The 21,458-nt window shown below is 46.6% G+C and overlaps 1 protein-coding gene across 2 annotated transcripts in view; it reads right to left on the bottom strand.

Moving 5' to 3' along the window:
- Positions 1-8,316: 8,316 nt before the first annotated feature.
- Positions 8,317-21,458, bottom strand: part of C10H2orf76 (chromosome 10 C2orf76 homolog) — a 69,975-nt gene continuing 56,833 nt past the window's right edge. For both annotated transcript variants that reach the window (XM_032915125.1, XM_032915128.1), the window contains exon 6: positions 8,317-8,475. In XM_032915125.1, the coding sequence (XP_032771016.1) occupies positions 8,399-8,475 (77 nt within the window). In that variant the 3' untranslated portion in view covers positions 8,317-8,398. The remainder of the gene's footprint in view (positions 8,476-21,458) is intronic.

Below are 21,458 nucleotides of genomic sequence, written 5' to 3'. Positions count from 1 at the left end.
TGTGTGTGTGTTTGTGTGTGTGTGTGAAGGTCAGAGGACAATCTGAAGAAACCAGTTCTCTCTTTCTGCCATGTAGGTCGTGGTGATCAAACTGAGGTCATCAGGCATGGTCACACACATCTTTATCCACTGAGCTATCTCACTGGTCCATCTGGAGTTTTCTTAAAATAAATATTTTATGTATATGTGCATATGTGCCTAGGTATATAAGTGCCACACACATTCAGGAGTCCACAGAGGTAGGAAGATGGTGTTGAATTACCGGAAACTGGAGTTATGGAGAGTTGTGGGCCACCATGTGGGTGCTGGAAACTGAACGCAGGACCTCTGGAAGAGCAGCCAGTGCTCTTAACCACTGAGCCACCTCTCCAGCCCACCATCTGGTCTTCTTGAGTGAGTCCTGGGAATCTCACTTGGGTCCTCAGACTTGTGTAACAGGAACGTCACCCACTGAATCACACTCCACCTTTGCATCGTCTGGGACCCAAAGTGGATGTTCTCCATCTTCAGCCTGGCTGCCTACAAAAGTCGTTATTGTCCGGGTGCTCACTCAGAGCAGCACAGGACAGAGCAGGCCACACTCTATAAAACACCATGTGAGCAGGATGACTCGCATCCGGATGCTTCTCCTGGGCCATTGTACACTGTATGAGCTCTCGAAGAAAGGCCATTACCTAAATTCTTAAGTTCATGTTCTCACCCAAAATGCATAATTGGGCACAGGAGGCTGATCTCAGGTCTGAATCACTGGATAATAAATGTTTCAGATGGAAAGATTTGACGGGCATAGCTTCTCCTCTGTACCTGCACTTCCCAGAGATGCCGGAGGCAGAGTGAAGGGAAGGGACACAGGTGTCACACTGTGGGGTCACCGTGAGATCCTGGGATGCTGAGCCCACAGTGCCCTAAGCCGCTTGTCCCGAGGGCCGAGATCAAATCACTGTTGAGTCAACGAGGAGAGCATTTTCCTATTGGATTAGCTTTCCTAATTGGATTCACCCAGACTTTCTGAGAATTAGTGTGGGGTCAAACAGCCATCATGAGCTGAGCCCCGTCCCCGCAAAAACTACACATAATGAGAGAGGGATGACAGAAATCCAGCTGCCTGAGGTCAGGGAGATGGTCCCCCATTACAGCACTTGCTGCACAAGCATGAGGACTCGAGTTCGAATCCCCGGGACCCATGTAAAGCTGGTGGCAGGAGAGCCTACCTACACTCTCAGCAATCATACAGTGAAAGGGAATACAAAGACAGGAGCATTCCCCAGAAACTTGCAGGCCAGCCAGCTTAGGCATCAGAAGCAGCAAACGACAGAGACCCTGTCAAAATACGGTGGATGGAGACGACTGACATCGTTCACATTTATGGACATACATGTACATTAAATAAATAGATAAATAAAATGTTTTTAAAAAAGCACAAAGTATCTTGAGTTCAAAGCACAGCATCTATAGAAAGCCTCTAGGGAAAGGAGACAGGTGGGTCCGAGGGCTCCATGGCCACAGCCTAAGTGGCTAATTCCAGCCCGATGATGGAACCTATTTGCTGCTCTCAGCCTCCACATGCGTGTACGTGTGCATTCATACCCCCCTACACGCACACACACGACCTCACATGATCATGTATGCACACATGTATGCACACACAGTTGCTCAGACACAGCTGCATTCGGACTGCTCTGCCTACTAAGAAAGCAATCCAGCAATCTCAGAGCCTGCCACAAATGACAAATGTATTGTCAGAATTGCCCTGCCCTCCCCTCCTGTCCTCCACAGATTCCCGGGCTGGGCCACACCCTCGGGTGTTGCATGCGGGCAGGATCACTGCTGTTGCATGTATCCGGGAAAGCACTGTGGTGAAAAGATGCCCCAGGATCGCACAACCCACGTGGTTAGCATCGGCGCCTGTTCTCTCCTCTGACACAGGAAGACAGGTTCTTCCCACTGAGGATGGCAAGATGGGCTTTAAGTCCTGTGGTGAACATGGTTGGAAGCTGCCCACTGGTGACGGTGGACAAGAGTCCTATCGTGTTCCCTTAGTGCCCAATGCCACTCTCTCCATGCATCTCTGAAAGTGAGGTATGAAGTCAGAAGCAATGTGCATGTTTGGACGTGTGTGTATGCAGTCACAGGACAGCGTGCGACAAGCAATCTTCTCCTTCCACATGGGTCCTGGGGATCAAACCCAGGAAATCAAACTTGGCAGCAAGCACCTTTACCTGTTGAGCCATCATCTCCCCCACCCCACGTGTGCATAGTCCATTGACCCAGACAATTCAGTGCTTGCAATGTAAACAAAAAGAAAACCTCTAATCAGATTTTATACCAAGGCAAGTGGCTCGATGTCCCTGGGGGCCAGAGTGGCTCGATGTCTCCGGGGACCAGAGTGACTCGATGTCTCTGAGGGTCAGAGTGGCTCGATGTCTCTGAGGATCAGCATTCTTTGTTCCAAGATGAAGTTGCAGTATCTGAGACAGTTCTTTGTGAGAACCACGTCACGTGTGATGAGAACTGGCTTCCTGTCAGGCCCTAGCTATTAAGGGACTTCGGAGAGTGTCCCATTTGACACTAATTTGTGCACATGTATATTGCATAAGCTATATGTCTTGTTACTGTGACAACTCTTGCACTGTGGGCCCCGTTGTCTTCTCCACGGGGAAAGCAAGAGTCCTTCATGCTCCAGCACAGGTCTACTGTGGGGTTTGATGTCTGACTGCAACAAAATGGAGCCTCTCAACTGTATTTACGACTGCAACCCCTGGCCTCGGAGATGGCTCAAGGGTGTGGGTGCTCACTGCCAGGCGTGAGGACCTGAGTTGGATCCCTCAGTCTCACGTGAGGAAGAAGACAACTGAGTCTCCACAAGTTGTCCTCTGATTTGCATATATTGACCATCACACACAACACACACAAATGCACACATACAGTACACATGTACATGCATGCATGTGTGTGCACACAGTAAAAAAATATAATCTTTAAAAATGTGTATATATATATAATATATATATATATATATATATATATATATATATAAAATTAAAAAAAAACCGCTCCCCCCACTTCAGCCTTCTAAGTACTTGGAACTTTAGACACATGCCAGCATGCCTACATTATGCCTATATTCTTAGTTATATATGCAGAAAATGTCTTACACAGAATGGTGAGCAGGGAACTGACCTGAGGATATGGGAATTTAGGAGGCAGGGTTCCACTGGTGCCTGGCCCTCCTGAGGACTTGCCTTCAGTCTCCCTGCACCAGTATTAAACAGCATTTCTGGAATCTCGGCACGTGGGAGGGAAGGGCAGAAAGATAAGGAGTTCAAGTTTATCCTTGGTTACAAAACAAGTCTAAGGCTAGCCTAAGCTATAGTATATATTATATATGTATAATGTTATAAATGTAATTATCTATAAAATTATATATATTTCAGCTCCAAGATGGTTTCTAAAAAGTAAATATTACTTGTAAAAGTTAAAATGCATAAGTGCTAAGATATAAATGTGGGAAAAACAATTCAGAGGGAAATAATATACCAAAATGATCATATGTTCACGACATTCACCTCAGGGGGTTGTTGTTGTTGTTATTGCTGTTTTTAAAATTTATTGTAAAATTGTGAGATGGCTCAGTGGTTAAGAGCACTGACTGCTCTTCTAGAGGACCTGAGTCCAATTCCCAGCAACCACATGGTGGCTCACAACCATCTGGGATCCAATGCCCTCTTCTGTTGTGTCTGAAAACAGGTACAGTGTACTCATATAAAAAAAATAAATAAATCTTAAAAAATAAAATTTACTGTATATATAGCAGATGTGCTTTAATGATTTTGAATGCAGATATAGTCTGGTAAAATTAAGCCTTATCAACTGGACTCTTTCTGCCTTTGTTTCCTGCCCCTAGCTTCCGCCTGCATGTCCTTTTGTGCACATATATGTTGCATAAGATGTGTGTGTGTGTGTGTGTGTGTGTGTGTGTGTGTGTGTGTGTCTTGTTGTTGTGACAAAAGTTTCAAGGGCACAGTCCATCTTGGTGAGGAAGGCACAGCAGCAGGAGTGTGACGCACTGCTCACACGGCATCCACAATCAAGAAGCAGAGAGACAGATGCCCAGCACATGGGATGTTGCTGCCCACAGCTAGTGTGGGCATTCTCATCATAATTAACCAAATCTAGAAGCTCAGACATGCCCAGAGATTTGTCTCCTAGGTGATTCTAGACCCAGTCACAGTGAAAATCGATACTGGCCATCGTATCACCCACAGTACTTGTATACAGCTTGTGGGAACAAGTTCTCTCCCACTGCCATGCGGTCCCTGGGATTGAACTCAGGTCTTCAGGCTTGGCGGCAAGCTCCTTTACCCACCCAGCCTCATCTCACCGACCCAATGTGCTTTTCAAAGCTTGTATCCCATCTGTTTGAGACCTCTGCAATTGTATTCGTCATATGTCTCAGACTCCATGTTGCTGAATGACACAATGTCCCCATTGCTGCTTAACCAGGAATCTAGAACACAGAGACACTCGGATAAGACAGCCTCTCTGTCACCACAGTTTAGTTGGTCACAGTTTCCTATTTTTAACTCTACAGTGAATTCTCTTCTTAGAGATTTCTTAGGAAAAGACTCCGAGAATTGGAACTTCTAGGTCCCTGTAATTTGCACCTATTTCAGCAGACGCTCCTTGAAATGGCCCACTTAAATGACTGTGCAAGACTCACATTTCCATGAGGAGCACACATCTCTCCCAGTGCGCTGCCAGACCTGTTCCTTTCTGTCAGTCTGTTGACGGAAAGTAGCAGCCTGCTATTTTAACTTCAGTTTCCTTGAAAAACAGGACGTGTAGCCTCATATCTGTTACACATACGAGTGTTTCTTTTATTCTCTGCCTCCCCCGCCCTCCAATCTGTCAATCTCTGCCCCTATCTCTGTCTGTCTGTCTCTGTCTTTAGGCTCAGTAGCATGTCTTTTACCTCCTAAGCAGCTTGTCCACACTCCCCCCATATTCCTTTTATACAAATTTTTGTAAATTTTCATTGTATGGTTGCTTTCTTTTCACGGATTTGCACAAGTCCTTTAAACATTCTAGAAACCAATCCTTTACTTTACACATGCAAATAGACTCTTCCAATCTTTGTGTTTTGACCCTCATGCGATTTTTTTTTAAGATTCATTTTGTTAATTACATGTACGTGTGCATGCTTGTGTGCGAGTTTGTGCACATGAGTGCAGTGCCCACAGAGGCCAGAAGAGGGCGAGGGATCCCTCGGAGCTGGAGTCACAGGTGGTTGTGAACCCCTGGAGATGGGTGCCGAGAACGGAACTAATGTCCTCTGTAAGGGCTGTATACACTCTTAACTGCTGAGCCAACCATCCAGCCACTGTGACTTCTCTAACCTAGTTTTTCATATCCATATGTCAGATCTGATGAAGGTCAGGAGCCACCCCAAGGTCATGCACATTATCCAAACTTTCTTCTAAAATTCTCGTCATTTCCCATGTTTATTTCACTATTGGAAATCACAGTCCCTGTCCACAGTCTTTGGAACCTGCACTTTCTACTAAAGCCCCAACCTTTTCCCTGGAACTTGATCTAAGTGCCTCTTAAAACAAAAAACACAAAACAGCCAAACAACAACGACAAAGACAAGATGCAGTCAGGCTGGTGACATGGCTCGGTGAATAAAGTACTCACCAGACAAGCATTAGGATTCGAGTTCAACCCCCCAAATCTCGTGAAGCTAGGGAAGAACTGACAACTGACTCCACAAAGCTGTCCCCCAAGCTCCTCATGCACACTGTGGTGACACATGCCCGGCAACGAAACCATCACCACCATCACCACTACCACCACCATCACTGTTACCACCACCATCACCATCACTGTCACCACCACCATCACCACCATCACCACCATCACCATCACCATCATCACCACCACCACCATCACCACCACCACCATCACTGCCACAACTACCACCATCACTGCTACCACCACCACCATCACCGCCACCATCACCACCACTACTATCACCACCACACAACCACCACCACCACCACCACCACCACCACCACCACCACCACCACCACCACCACCACCACCATCACCACCACTACCACCACCATCACCATCACCACCACCACCACCACCACCACCACCACCATCACCACCACTACCACCACCACCACCACCATCATCATCATCTCCTCCTCCTCTTCATCAGCATCATCACCACCACCACCACCATCCACCACAATAACCACCACCACCAAAACAACAACCACCACTACAACCACCATCACCACCACAACCACCACCACTATCACCGCCACAACCACCACCAACACCACTCACCATCACCACCACCATCACCACCACCACCATCATCATCACCACCACCACCACCATCACCCCATCACCACCACCATCACCACCACCATCACCCCATCACCACCACCACCACCATCACTGCCACAACTACCACCATCACTGCTACCACCATCACCATCACCACCACCAACACAACTCTTTCCCTTAGTAAAAATATCTATTCAGTTTTTAAAGACAAAGCTCAACTAGACCTTAGAAAACTAATACAACAAAAATGATAACATATACAACTGATTACCTCCTTGTCCCTGTTCCTGCGGCAGTCTGTCCTGCCACTCTACTAAAAGCATGGCTATCTTTTCTACTTACTGAGGCAAAAGTTGTCGGAGGCCATCTGTGTACTCAGCACTTCACTTAATGAAGGAAGGAATAAGACAAACAATGTTTAAAAAGGACTCTATTAAACATTTCCACAGAGCGGAGTGCTCCCCACCATGCTAATCAGACTCTTGGAGCTGAGTCTCAGAAAAGACATTAAGCTGGCTCCGGCACCACAATGAAACCAGTTTGTCCTGCTGGCAAAGTCCAGGGCCAGCCATCCTTCTAGAGTCCCAAGCAGACACGTGCTAGCTGAGAGGCCCCTTCAACACAGCCAGTGTTCAGCCACCCCCCGGGTCTGAGAAGTTATACTGCTTTGGAAGGATGTGTCTTCCAGGACGCAGAACGCCTCTCCACAATTGACTCCTGGAAGCACCCATATCCGGCTACCTGCTCTCCTCTGATGAATGAGTTTGGTTCTATTACACTTTGCTATAATAAAAGTCAGGAAATGTCCCAGAAAAAAAAATGCTAGTACCATTATTTGTGTGGTCTAATGCAAAATAAAATACAATAAATAAAGCGAAGCATCCCTCCTATAGCAGGAGCTCCCCCTAAAATAACTACCATCCAATGCCTTGGGGGTGTACGGCTGACACTCCGGGGTGAAAGATGGCCTTGGCTGTCACCTCATGCAATGTCTGGCAGCCAAAGATAGGGACAGTTTCTCTAAAGAGAATCTTAAAAAGAAAATCAAAAACAAAAAACAAAAAACAAAAACAAAAAAAACCCCAAAACACAGAACAGTATGATCTTGGTTTTAATCTCTCTCTCTCTCTCTGTCTCTCTCTGTCTCTCTCTGTCTCTCTCTGTCTCTCTCTCTCTCTCTCTCTCTCTCTGTGTGTGTGTGTGTGTGTGTGTGTGTGTGTGTGTGTGTGTGTGTGTTATGCACAGGGGCAGGGTGCACACACACCTAACAGGCAGAGCTCAGACGTGGATGCTGGGTGCCCTGCTCCCACTGTGATTCATTCCTTTCAGGAGGGGTCTCTTGTTGACCCTGGAGTAAGGTTGGCAGCCAGCACACCCCAGTGACATTCTTGTCTCTGCCCTCCACAGCCCTGGGGATACAGGAGCATCTGGCCATGTCCTGGTTTTCACACGGGTAGTGGGGATTTGAACTCAGTTCCTCGTGCTTGTGCAGCAAGGCTCTTAACCATCTCCTCAGCTCTGGTTGTGTCTCTTTAAAGAAGTCAACGTGTTAAGTCACCAAATAGCCCCTAGTTTAAGAAACAAAACGATGTGTATTTATTTTTGAGACAGGGTCCTGTGTAGCCTCTAGAGACAAGGATGACCTTGAACCCCTGATACATTTGCTTTTATGTCTCAAGTGCTGGGTTACGGGCCTTTGCCATCACATGGGGATTATTCACTGCTGGAGATGGAATGCAGGGCTTCGTGGGTGCTAGGCAGGCACTCTAACCACTGAGCTATGTCCCCTAACCCTAAGAAGTAATGCTTCTTAAACTAAAAACACTTAATTTTTAAAATCAATGTTTTGCTCATTTTATAACAAGAAAGGAAAGAAGGATGCAAAGTTGGGAGGGAAGGAAAGGCAGGCGGGAAAGAGATTGGGAGTGAGGAATAACTACGGAGAGAAATCAAGCCAAGGATTTTTTTTTAAAGGTTTATTTGATAAGTAAAAAATAAATCACTTGTAGAATAAAGGTATGTAAGTTGTACCTAGAGACTTTCACCAGGATACGGTGGGATTAGCTTTGTATCTCCTATAATCTTCTCCACAGAAGAATGCAATCTCAGTTTCACTGGCTGAAAAGAAGAAAAAGGGGAAAGGAGAGAAAAAAGGAGATTTTAATGTGAAACTAGATTTGAAGCAGGTACGGAAATCTGCATTACACTGGTCTGTCATCAAAGGTGCTCACAATTAAAAGACACGGTGCTGGCTGGGTTGCATAATGACTTTTTACCAAACCAGCCAGAAGCTTCAGTGTGATTATAGGAGATTAAAACTCAAATAATTTAAAAATAAAGAATAACTCGTGCTGGTGAGATGGCTCAGTGGGTAAAGGAGCCTGCAGCCAAGCCTGGCAGCCTGAGTTCAAGCCCAGGGTGGGAGGAGAGAGTTGACACTCTCAGGTTGTTCTCTAATTACACACACACACACACACACACACACACACACACGCACACAAACACCAACACACACATACACATGCAAACAAACACCAGCACACGCACACACAACCAACACACACACTCACACACACACATACACACACACACACACACACACACACACACACACACACACACACACACACACACACACACACACACACACACACACACACACACACACACACACACACACACACACACACACACACACACACACACACACACACACACACACACACACCAACACACACACACACACACACACACACGCAAAATGTAATTTAAACATTTACAAACAGTAACTCTAAAATTAAAACCAAGAGTTAACACAAGAGTGAAGGTTTTCAAGAAATACTAACATTGCTCATTTATACTTCTGAAAAATAAAAGCCTTGATCTCTTTCAAATAGGCGAGTCAGTTCCAGAAGGGGAGGGACTCCCTCTGCCCCCCCCCCAAATTAGCCTGTAGGTATAATAATTTAATACTTAGAGGATCAGTGGAATATTTTACAGATCACTTTACATTCTCCCTCATGACCCATCAAAATATGTGTCTGAAGAAGTTAATTTTTGGCCCTGCTCATGACTCATTCATGAGGCTTCAGCAAAGTGAAAGGCACAGATTGGCTTCTGTGCAATACCTTCAAATGCTTCTAATTATTCACGGGGGAAATGGCTCAGCTAAAGGACCCGCAGAGGTGCAGGGCGGCCACAGTGCTTTCAACCTAACGGGTCAAGGACTCCAGCTTCTGAAACCATAACCCGGCAGCATTATTAATTCAGATCTGATGGCGAGCCTTCCCATTATTAAACATGTGGTTCTTCAAGGTGCTGCGCCCACAAGTTCCACGATGCTTTTTCTTTCTTTTTTTTTTTTTTTAAATTAAACCGGGAGTTAATACAGTCTGCTCGGCTTTCACAGAAGGCGAAAGGGCCCTTGCGAAGCTCAACAAGAAAACAGACATGATTATTCGTAATGAATACTGAGTACTCAATTAACATAGGCGCTCCAAAGAGACAAGTAAAACTCTTCAACCCAAATAAACAGGGAGAGGGGAGCGAGAGGATTACCCTGCTCTGTGGCACAGGGCTCTAATCTCGTCATTAGATTCTATCACAAAAGGATGGAATTCAAGAGATTAGCATGGCATTTCATTAAGAACGTCTTGCTGTTTGCAAGAATATCATATGTAGTATCTCTCTACCGTAAGCTATCCTGTGCTCTAGAGGAAATAAGCAAACACAGAGAAGAAAACCGATACGACCATAGCCACAGCTACTCAGTCCTGATGTACTGTGTCCTGGGGAATAGATGAAATCTGAGTGGTTGGTTATTCCATTGGGACCGCTCACCACATGGAGCCCGGGTGGGGGAGACCACAGAGGGAAACTGAGACTCAAAGAGGGGCTGGGAATGGAGACTCCCTAGGCAAATAGTGGGTCCGTGTGCAGCTCAGCAGCCCGGGAAGTAGCCACATTTCAAAGAGTAGCTAGCAGGCTCTACATCAACATTGTTGCCTGTGAAAAACAGGGGGCTGTAGTGGCTGGGAGATAGCTCAGCAGGTAAGAGCATTTGCTCTGCAAGCGTGAGGACCTGAATTCGAATCCCCAGCACCCATGTACAAGCTGAGCATGGTGTGTAAGCCTGTGACCCCTGACCAGCCAGGCTGAAACACTTTAAACAACAGAATACAGAGCGTCTGACTCAGTCAGAGCCCTGTGTCAAGGTAATAAGGCATGGAAGAGTAGAGGAAGACACTGGATGCCCTGTCCTGGCCTCCACAAACATACAACAAACACACAAGCACATGCACACCGAGAAAGGGAGGGTGAGGCTTCAGAAAACTAGTGATTCCAAGAAGGTATCTGGTGCACTATCCTTTAACAAGACAAAACAAAGGTCCTCTCTGAAGGCAAGCATGCTCAGAGGGAGAGCGGTATGACCCACTACTCCATCTGTCCCTTCTTTTCTTTTGGACAAGGTTTCTAGCCCAGGATGGCTTTGAACTCCCTATGCAACCAAAGAAGTCCATGAACTTCTAATCCTCCTTCTTCCACTTCCCCAGCTCCAGCTTCAAAATACAAGCATGCACCATCAGCCCAACTTACGGTGCACTGGGGATGGGTCTCAGGGCTCTGTGCATGCTGGGTAGGCACTCTATCCACTGGGCTGCATCCCTGGCCCTCTAGCTGTGTTTTAGAAGAGAAATCAAAGCCACATGCTCTTAATAATCACAGGGCAAGGCTTCCTCTCAGGATAATCAGAGAGGACACAAACCCTGAACTGGCAGCTCGGTTTTGAGACCTTAGTGAGTAACTCAGTATTTATGGCTTTGGTTTGCCTTGGTTTGTTGAGACAGGGTCTCCATATGTAGACCAGGCTGGCCTGGAACTCACATAGACCAGGCTGCCCTCAACTCACAGAGACTATGTTACTCAGTATTAGAATCTACTTTTGTTGTTTGGGTTTTTGAGGAAATGTTGAACCATATAATGCAGGCTGATGGCCTGGAGCTCATGACACTCCTGCCTCTGTTTCTCTACTGCTGAGATTACAGGCATGTGTTACCATATCCACCTGCGATTTATAAAGTGTGGATAGGTACAAAGGTGCAGAATAAAATCACTGAAGCTGAAGATTGTATTTTCAGATCAATGTCCCTGGTTTCTCTGGAAAATTGGGTCAACAAGTGGGCTAAATTTTATGCTTCAAATTACTATTATTTTTTAAAAGCTCAATCACAACAAATCAGAAAGCACAGACTACAAATTATTCTGAATATTCACAGGCAAAACACAAAGGACTGGCTCAGTGGTTAAGAGTATTTGCTGTGCAAGCAAGAGGACCTGAGTTTGAATCCCAGGCACCATGTCAAAAACTTTGTGTGGTCACATATGCCTATAACCCCAGTTCTGTGGCAGGTAGAGCAGGAGGCTTCCTGGAACATGGTGGCCACCACCCTGGCTCCAGGTCTCAAAGAAAGTAGGTGGAGATCCGTAGAACAGGACACCCGATGTCCTCCTTGACTGTCATGAGAGGCTTCACCCAGCAACTGATGGAAACTGATGCAGAGACCCACAGCCAGACAATAAGTGGAGCTTGGGGGATCCTGAGGAGAGGGGGAGGAAGGACTGAGGGAGCCAGAGGGGCCAAGAGAACCACAAGAAAATCCACAGAATCAACCAACCCGGGCCTACAGGAGCTCAACCAACCCGGGCCTACAGGAGCTCACTCAGACACTGAAGCACCAACCAGGGACTGCATGGGCCTGACCAAGGCCCTCGGCACATCTGTTACAGCTGTGTAGCTTGGTCTTCTTGTGGGACTCCTAACAGTGGGAGCAGGAGCTGTCTCTGCTTTAGAGACCCTTTTCCCTGCTGGGTTGCCTTCTCTGGCCTTAAGAGGAGAGGAGAGCCAAGCCTTACTGCAACGTGATATGCCAAGGCTGGGTGACATCCATGGGAGGCCTGCCCTTTCCTGAGGGGAAACAGAGGAGGGGGAGTAGATGGATGGGGGTGCAGAAGAAAGTGGGGGAGGACTGGGACGAGAGGAGGGAGGGGAAGCTGCCATCAGTATATAAAAACAAACAAACAAACACTCTGGGTGTCTGTTGGAAACATTCGAGGGAATGAGTTTAGGTACTTAAATTATTCAACAGTTTAACAGAACTTACAAATGATTTTCTTTTTGAGGCAAAATTACCTGTAGACCAAGGTTTCCTACATAGATGAGGGTAACTGTGAACTTCTTATCCTGCCTCTGCCTCCCAAACGCTGGGGCGACAGGCAAGTGCCACCGTGTGCCTGCTCTGCAATGCCAGGCACAAAGCTTAGGGCTTTATGGTGATGGGCAGGCACTCTACCAAAGCTACAGCCCTGCCCCAGGCAATGGCTTTATGGCCGCTACACAACCACACTCTCTACTAGTGTCCCCTCAACTCCTCCTCTTCAGATTGTATTGCCAACACTTCTTCAAGCACAGCAGACAAGAGCCCACAGGAAGGGGGCCCTGGCTTTAAATGTATCGTGCTGAGAGCACAGTACCGTTGGGTGCAGAGGTCTCCATGTGGGAGTCTTCAAGTCACTATCAAATGAAACCAAGGAGAGTCCCCTGATACACTGTGGGGCCTCCTAATACCGGCACGCCAGTGTAACATGAGCACATGAGCCAGGACACCCAGACTTCGGATATGAAATTAAGAATTTTAACTAACAAAACAAACCTCACCTAGCAAACAACAAAACAAACAAACAAACAAACAACCACCTAGCTGGGTTTGGCAGCACATGCTTTAGTCCTAGCACTTAGGAGGCAAAGACAGGTGGATCTCTGAGAGTTGGAGGTCAGCCTGGACTACAAAGTGAGTCCAGGACAGGCAGGGCTCTGTTACACAAAGAAACTATCTTAAAACAAACAAACAAGCAAAGCAAAACAAAAAAAGAAAAAAGAGTTTTCAACACTTCTCAACATCTCTCCATATCTGTCTCTCTGATGCACATTTGCTCACTTGCACGCACGCACACACACACATGCGCACACACAGCCTCTTTAAGGGGAGGTGGATGATTACCTGAACTAAGAGAAAGCAAAAGTAATCTATTCTAAAATCTATTCTAAGTCCAAAATCTCAAAAAAACTTAAATACAATATAACTATTCCTCTGATCTATCAAAACAAACTTATGGCTACCGACAGACATACTACAAGCTCTCTCTCTATTCCTGACCCTAGGCTATGACTTACAGAGTCTGAGAAAAACTGACTTGTGTGTGCTGGCTCTGTGGAACACCCAGGACAGACTGTCGAGTGATGATAAACAGCATTTAAAAAAAAAAAAAAACAAAAAACCACTACTCAGAGCAAACTGAGGTCCAAAGACAAAGTTTCACCCTTTCTTCTACTCTAGGAAAACATCCTAGGCTCCCTTTTGTATGTATGTTAATGTAAGTCTATGTACATATATGTGTGAATGTATATGCAGAGACCAGAATTCAACCTTATCTGTCATTTCTTAGGCACTATACACCTGGTTTTGCTTTTGAGATTTATTTCTTCTTATTTTATGTGGATGGGCTTTTGCCTACGTCTATGTCTGTGTATCACATGCATACAGTGCCGTGAAGGTCAGAAGAAGGTGTCAGATCCCCTGAAACTGGAGTCCCAGTTAGTTGTGAGCCGCCGTGTGAGTGTTGAAAATTGAACCTGCGTCCTCTGACCTAGAAGTCAGTGTGCTGAGTTGTTGAGCCATCTCTGCAGACCCTACTTGGTTGTTTTTTTAGACAGGATACCTCATTGGCCTAGAGCTCACCAAGTAGGCTAGGCTGGTTGACCAGCAAGCCCTAGTGAACCACCAGTCTCCTCCTTCCCAATGCTGGGATTATAAGTGTGCACCATCACACCTAGCTCTTGTATATGGATCTTTGAGGACTAACTCAGAGCTATAAACCCTACCGAGTAGAACTCACAGCTGAGTTCTATTCTATACTTTTATCAGTGGGGGCTGAAATGCAGGGAAGAGGTCTAGACTCCTGGACTTTTTCTGTCCTGCTTGCTTTGAATGTCTGTATTGGGTTGGCTATGTAAGTCAGTCAGCGAGTTTTCAAACAACACATCGAAGACAGCACATAATGAAACACGAGTTTTCTTATATCGGGCACATGCCTACATGGAGCTGGAGAGATAAAAGAGTCTAATAATGCAATCCAGCCATGAAAAGGATGGAATCCCAGCACATGTAACAACACACATGTAACCGGATGCATTAGGACAAGGACATACACAATCCACATAAAGGTAAGTACCTGTGGTGCTCACTCCTATGTGAGAGCTAAAGTGTACTTTTGGGGACCAATGGATGGCTCAGTGTGTAAAGTGCAGTGTTGGATCTCCAGCAACCATGTAGAAGGCCAGGTAAGGAGGTGCATGTCTACAACTCCAGCACTGGGGGGCAGGAGACAGAGACAGGAAGGTCTCTGGAGCTCATGGGGCAGTCAGCCTACTTGAGTTCCAAGGTCACCGAGACAGAGAAGATAGTCAATGCTGATCTCTGGCCTTCACATGAACATGAACACACATGAACTTACACCCCACTGTGGTGTGAATAAAATGCACCCCACATAGGTCCATAGGGAGTGGTAATATGAGGAGGTGTTGCCTTGTTGGAGGAGGTGTGGCCTTGTTGGAGGAGGTGTGGCCTTGTTAGAGGAGGTGTGGCCTTGTTGGAGGGGGTGTGGCCTTGTTGGAGGAGGTGTGGCCTTGTTGGAGGAGGTGTGGCCTTGTTGGAGGAGGTGTGGCCTTGTTGGAAGAGGTGTGGCCTTGTTGGAGAAGTGCATTACCTGGGCTGGGCTCTGAGGTTTCAGAAGCTCAAGCCAGGCCCAGTGGTTCACTCTCTCTTTCTGCTGTCTGAACATAAATCTTTGATGTTCAGACTCCATTTTAGAGAATTTAAATTCAGGTAAACTAATGGTCTGGAACCTAGCATTAGTTTCCAAGTAAACCTTCACCAAAACCAAGCATCTAGCTCCAGTTTCTAAGCTAACCCCAACAAGGCCTGTGTCTCCAGATTAATCTCCCCCAACAAATCAAGCATTTCCAGGTAAATCCCCAACAAGCCCCGCCCCCTGCCTAACAACCACCAATGCAGAGGGAAGCAGAAGTTAGGTTTATGGTTAGGCTCCCAGCACAGTCAATTATGCTAAAGGCCATAATAGCTCTCCAATTAGATGCTTGACAGGCTAGAAACACTCACACCCCCACACAACCCCCAACCGCCCCCCAGCTTGGCTGCTTTCTATAAAACTTTACCCTCATAAACACAGATATTCAGGGCTGCTCTCCAGTTCCACGTCTGCCTGCATGCTGCCATGCATGACAATGGACTGAACTTCTGAACGAACCGTAGCAATCCCAATTAAATGCCATAGTCGTGGTGTCTCTTCACAGCCATAGAATTCCCAACTAAGACACCCGTGCACACAAACACATACATATTCTACACACATTTTTAAAAAGTTGTTTCCGTAGAATCAGAAGGCTTACAGGGGTCAGAATATGTTGTTTTTTGAAATAGCTAGAAGAAAAGATTTGGTGTGTTCCCAACATAACGAAGTGATTATTGTCTAGAGTGACAGACTTGATCATTTTATATACATGTGTGTGTCTGTAGTATATATATGTGTACCTATATATGTATATGTGTGTATGTAAATACATGTATGTATATATATGTATATGTGTATGCATATACATATGTATTTGTGTGTATGTGTTTGTGTATCAAATGACACTGTATTTCACTGAGTACACAAATATCTTTACTTATAAATTTGTAAAAACACATAAAATCATTATATGTCAAAAAATGATACATTAAACAAAAAGACAGCAAAATATTGGCAGGGAGAGCTCAGTAATGCAGCACCTGCCAGTGCAGGGCACCGAGCTTAGTCCCCAGCATTGCTAGGAAGACAAACACTCACTAACAACAGAGGACGGCTGAGTGCCTAAAGCGACAACAGCCTTGCAAGCTTGAGGATCTGCTTTTTGCTTTTTACTCCTTTCCAGAGGCCACAGGAAAAAGCCAGGCTTAGTGGCAAGTGCTTGTAGTCCCCGTGCTGTGGTGGCAGAGAAAGGTGGTGCCCTGGGTTACTAGTCTTCTTGACGGTTTTCAGGCTAGCGAGAGACCCTCTCTCAGCAAAGCAAAGTGGACAGCTCCTGAAGAACAACTGCTGAGGCTGGCTCTACTCTCATAGGCGCACACACACACACACACACAGACACACACAGAGACACACACACAGACAGACAGACACACACACGGACACACACACACACACACACACAGAGACACACACAGACACACACACAGAGACATACACACAGACACACACACAGACACACAGACAGACACACACACACAAACACACACAACCAGAAACAGACAGACACATACAAACACACACACACACACACACAGAGACACATACACACACACACACAACACACACATAGACACACATACACACACACACATACACACATACAAACACACATACACAGAGACACACATACAGACACAGACACAGACACACACACACTCACACGAGTCTGTAGGGGCTGTATTGTGGGTCTACTTTAGAACCCCAGCCAGCATTACTGAGTCTAGTCGGTCACTGTTACATTGTTAATGTGAAGAACAGCCATTGGGACAATGTCAGGAGAGAAAACTTGTCTGTCTCAAGGTGTTAGTCCCCAAGGAAAGGAACAGGAAGGCCTCGAATCTTAAGGAACAGTAAATCCCGCCCTGTGAAGCGGTGGGGGCCAGAGCCGTCTGCAGCGGTTCCGTATGTAGGATGGGATGGAGAGGTGGAGGGTGGAGGCAGGGGCAGGAAGCCGATGGCAGAAGAGACACAAGAAATGAAAACTAACCCCAGGGGAGTCACGGCATTATTACAGAACAAGGCTGGCACGAACCCTTCCCCCAGAGATGCAGCGCTGGCTGGTCCACTGTCACGTCTTTACAGTAAAACACGGCTGCTCTATGAGCACCACTGAGCCACGATTCCTTCTCAGAGCCGAACAGATTCAAAAGGGAGCAGCAGAGGCGCGGGCAAAACGAAACAGATACAGTATAGCTGCAGAGACTCACAGCCTTTTCCTCCCTAGGTGAACAGTCCAAGACACTCCAGTGATCGAGAACAGCCTTGAAGTCCTGCACGTTACACGTCCCGGTGAAGCTCCCCCTTCCTTCCTGGAGTAAACCGCTGTGATTTACTTTTTGAAGCTGTGTCCTGTAGGTGTGTGTGAGATTTGCACACATTGCACAGAGGTCAGAGGAGGGTGCCGCTGTCCCTCTGTCTTATTTCTTTGAGAGGGTCTCTCAGTTAACCTTGGGCTAGGCTGGCGGTGGGTAAGCCTCAGCGATCTCCTGTCTTCGTCCCCCACACACAGCTCTGGGGTTACAGGTGAATGTAGGTGGGCACTGGTGCTGGGGATCCGAACTCAGTTCCTCATGCTTGAGTAACAAATGCTCTTGCCCAGAGAGTGAGCTTTCCAGCCCCAAAGCAAATTATTTTATTCATACAAGTCAACAAACAAAAATGGGTGCCTGTGTCAGGTGTGGATGTACCACAGGGTCCTGGTAAAGCGGAAGGCTGCAGGGGAATGAGCTTTGCTCTGTTCTCCCAGTTCCCCTCCTGGCCTTTCTTTTCCAACTCCTGCAGAAAGTCAGAGTGACATATTTATCACACTGGCATTATTCCCATGGCAACTGGCTCTGATAGCAGACTGACAGCTCTTCAGCGAGATCAAGGAGTGCAAGGGGAGGGAGAGCTGACTTTGAGCTTGTCTCTTAAACCTCTCCGAAGCCCAGCCAGACGCAGGCGGGAAGGAAAATTCCCTAGAAAAATCACACTTGACAACTCCACTCCCACTTGTAATTTCCTGTTGCTCTCGGGGGACTTTGTGTCCTCCCCAGGCTATAACCGAGGCTTGTTCCCCAGAGGACAAGAACACGGCTCTAGGAAGCAGACGAAATTGTGTCTAGGGGGGACCCACATGCTGCCTTGCCTGCTGTAGAGGGCATTTTGGGGATCCCTGGAACACTCCAAGTCCAGAGATGACCCCACAAAAAGGACCTGATTTTGATCAAAGTCTGATAAAAGCATTAAGACAAGAATGGGTAAAGTGTTTATTTTGTAAGCATCAAGACTCGAGCTCTTGTCCTCAAAATCCACACTTTAAAAAGGCCAGATGGAGTAGCACTTTCTTGTAATCCCAGTACCAGGAGAACAGAAACCAGCAGGTTTCTGGGGCTCGCCGGCTGGCTGCCTTAGCCTACTTGCCGAGGTCTGGCTTTAATAGGAGACCCGGAGTCACAAAGAAGATAGAGATTGAGGAAGGCACCCGTCATCAACCGCTGGCCTCTACACACTCACACAACTCATGAAAGTGCACCCATATGCAACACACACTCACTCACACACACGCACACACAAACATACACACATACACGGTTTTTAAAAAGTGGTCTTAACTATAGTGAAGGATTTAAATCATAAGACTAATCAGAGGAAGGAACAAACCAAGGCAGCATCTAACTCTGCCATGTGATCCTTCCTCCACAAACACCCACAAACACGGATTGTGTACCTTTTGTTGTTTTGAAAAATATTCAAATATTGTTACGTGTGTGTGTGAGTGGGTGTGCACATGTGTGTGAGTGGGTGTGCACACATGTGTGTGAGTGGGTGTGCACATGTGTGTGAGTGGGTGTGCACACATGTGTGTGAGTGGGTGTGCACATGTGTGTGTGTGTGAGTGGGTGTGCACATGTGTGTGTGTGTGTGTGGGGTGTGCACATGTGTGGGGAGGTGTGAGAGGCAGTGGCCAGAAAGGGGCATTCAATGCCCTGGGCTGGAGTTCAGGCACTTGTGTGAGAGCCACCCAACTGATGCTGGGATGCAGACTCCAGCCTTCTGGAAAAATCCAGTCGTAACTGCCGAGCCATCAGCCCGCATGTGCGAGTTTTAAATGATGATGATGTCACACAATTTATTCTCCATCCATAGGCAAATGTCCACATCAGTGAATGTGACTGGGAACACAGAGGACCCTTCCACCCTGTAGAGGGTGGACCCGAGGAGCAGGTTTCTGTTGACTTAAAAGACACAAGAGGAAGCCCTGACTACAGAGCATGAGAGGAAATACTAGCACTTAGCAGATGCGCGGGAGAAAATTCTTTCCTACACTGTAACCTCCCTGGGGCTCACCAGTTTTATGCATGACAACCAATCCTGTAAGAGCTGCTGGTTGTCCAGGGTCACCTGGGTGGACGCAGGGTCAGAAACAAGTTCTGAGCCCAAGCCTTGGGGACTGGGGTGTGACCCAGCTTCTTGGCTCTGCTATACAGAGAGCATCTATTTCAACACTGCCACCCTACCAGTAGTGTGCAAGCATTTTTTGACATGCTAACTGTTCCTTCACACTATATACTGTATAGGATCGCCTGTCTTTTCTATGCTAACTACAAGGTTGTCTATGGCATATGCACATGTGTGCAGGTTCATGTGTGTGTGCGTGTGTGTGTGTGTGTGTGTGTGTGTGTGTGTGTGTGTGTGTGTGTGTGTAGTGATTGTGAGTGAGAAGAGGGCACAAGACTTCGAGCTACAGGGAGCTGTAAGCTGCCCAACATGGTCCTAGGAACTGAACTTGGGTCTTTCGTAAGCTGGAGCACTGTGTACTCTCAGCCACTAAGCCATCTCTCCAGCTCCTCCACCTTGCTTGTTTGAGTCTCTGATCCTGGAGCTCAGCGACTGGCTAGCGTGTCGGGCTAGTGAGCCCCAGGGATCCTCCTGTGTCCATCTCTCCAAGTCCCAAAGAGTTGTCAGTCAGGTTGGCAACTTCCTATCTGTCATTTAACATACTTAACACACGTATTCATAGTTTGCTACTTTTCCTTTAGGCCTGTGCCTTACTTAGGGTTTTCATGGCTGTGATGAAAACACATTGTGTGTGTGGGGGGGGGAGTGGTGGTGGATTATTTCCGTGTATAATCTCACATCACAGCGTATCATCAAGGAGAGGATAGGAACTCAAGGGACTGGAATTTAGAGGCAGGAGCTGATGCAGAGGCCACGGAGGGGTGCTGCTTCCTGGCTTGCTCTTTGTGGCTCACTCAGCCTGCTTTCTTATAGGACCCAGGACCACCAGCACAGGGGTGACCCCATTCACAGCAAGCTGGGTCCTCTCACATTAGTTATCAATCAAGAAACTGTGTCACACACTTGCCCACAGGCCAATCTGGTGGGGCCGTTTTCTCACTTGAGGGTCCTGCTTCTGAAATGACTCTAGCTGATGTCAGGTTGACACAAAACTAGGCAACACAGTCTGTGGACCATTTCCAAGGTCATATTCATCACTGTTTCCCTCCATAGCATCTCCTCTGAGGTCATGAGCTCATGTTTTTATGAGATGAGAAGATGGCTCTACTGGTAGAGAAACTTGCTGCCAAGCCTGAAGTTCTAGATTCCATTTCCTGGGACCCACATTGTGAGAGGAGAGAACCGGCTCTCACAGGTTGTTGTCTAGCTCCATATGTTTACCATGGTGCACAGCACTATGCCCCTCGCACATGCATGCATGCATACATAACATATACAAACATACATAATATATACATATACACACATATACATACATATATGTATATACATACATACATAGATATATACATACATACATACAAACAAAATTATGTATATTTTTGAGGCAGGGTCTCACAGTATACTGGAACTCACTATGTAGGCTGGGCTAGTCTCAAACTCACAGAGATCTACCTATTTCTGACTTCCAAGTGTTGAGATAAAGGCATGTGCCACTATACCCAACAAGTAAAAATATTTTTTTTAAGATTTATTTATTTTATGTGAGTACACTGTAGCTGTCTTCAGACACCCCAGAAGAGGGCATCAGATCCCATTACAGATGGTTGTGAGCCACCATGTGGTTGCTGGGAATTGAACTCAGCACCTCTGGAAGAGCAGTCATTGCTCTTAACTGCTGAGCCATCTCTCCAGCCCGAAGTAAAAGTATTTTAAAATTATGTTTACACTGT

The sequence above is a fragment of the Rattus rattus genome, chromosome 10 (assembly GCF_011064425.1).
Source record: "Rattus rattus isolate New Zealand chromosome 10, Rrattus_CSIRO_v1, whole genome shotgun sequence".
In the NCBI taxonomy this organism is placed as follows: Eukaryota; Metazoa; Chordata; class Mammalia; order Rodentia; family Muridae; genus Rattus; species Rattus rattus.
This window is presented reverse-complemented; position numbering and strand designations above follow the sequence as displayed.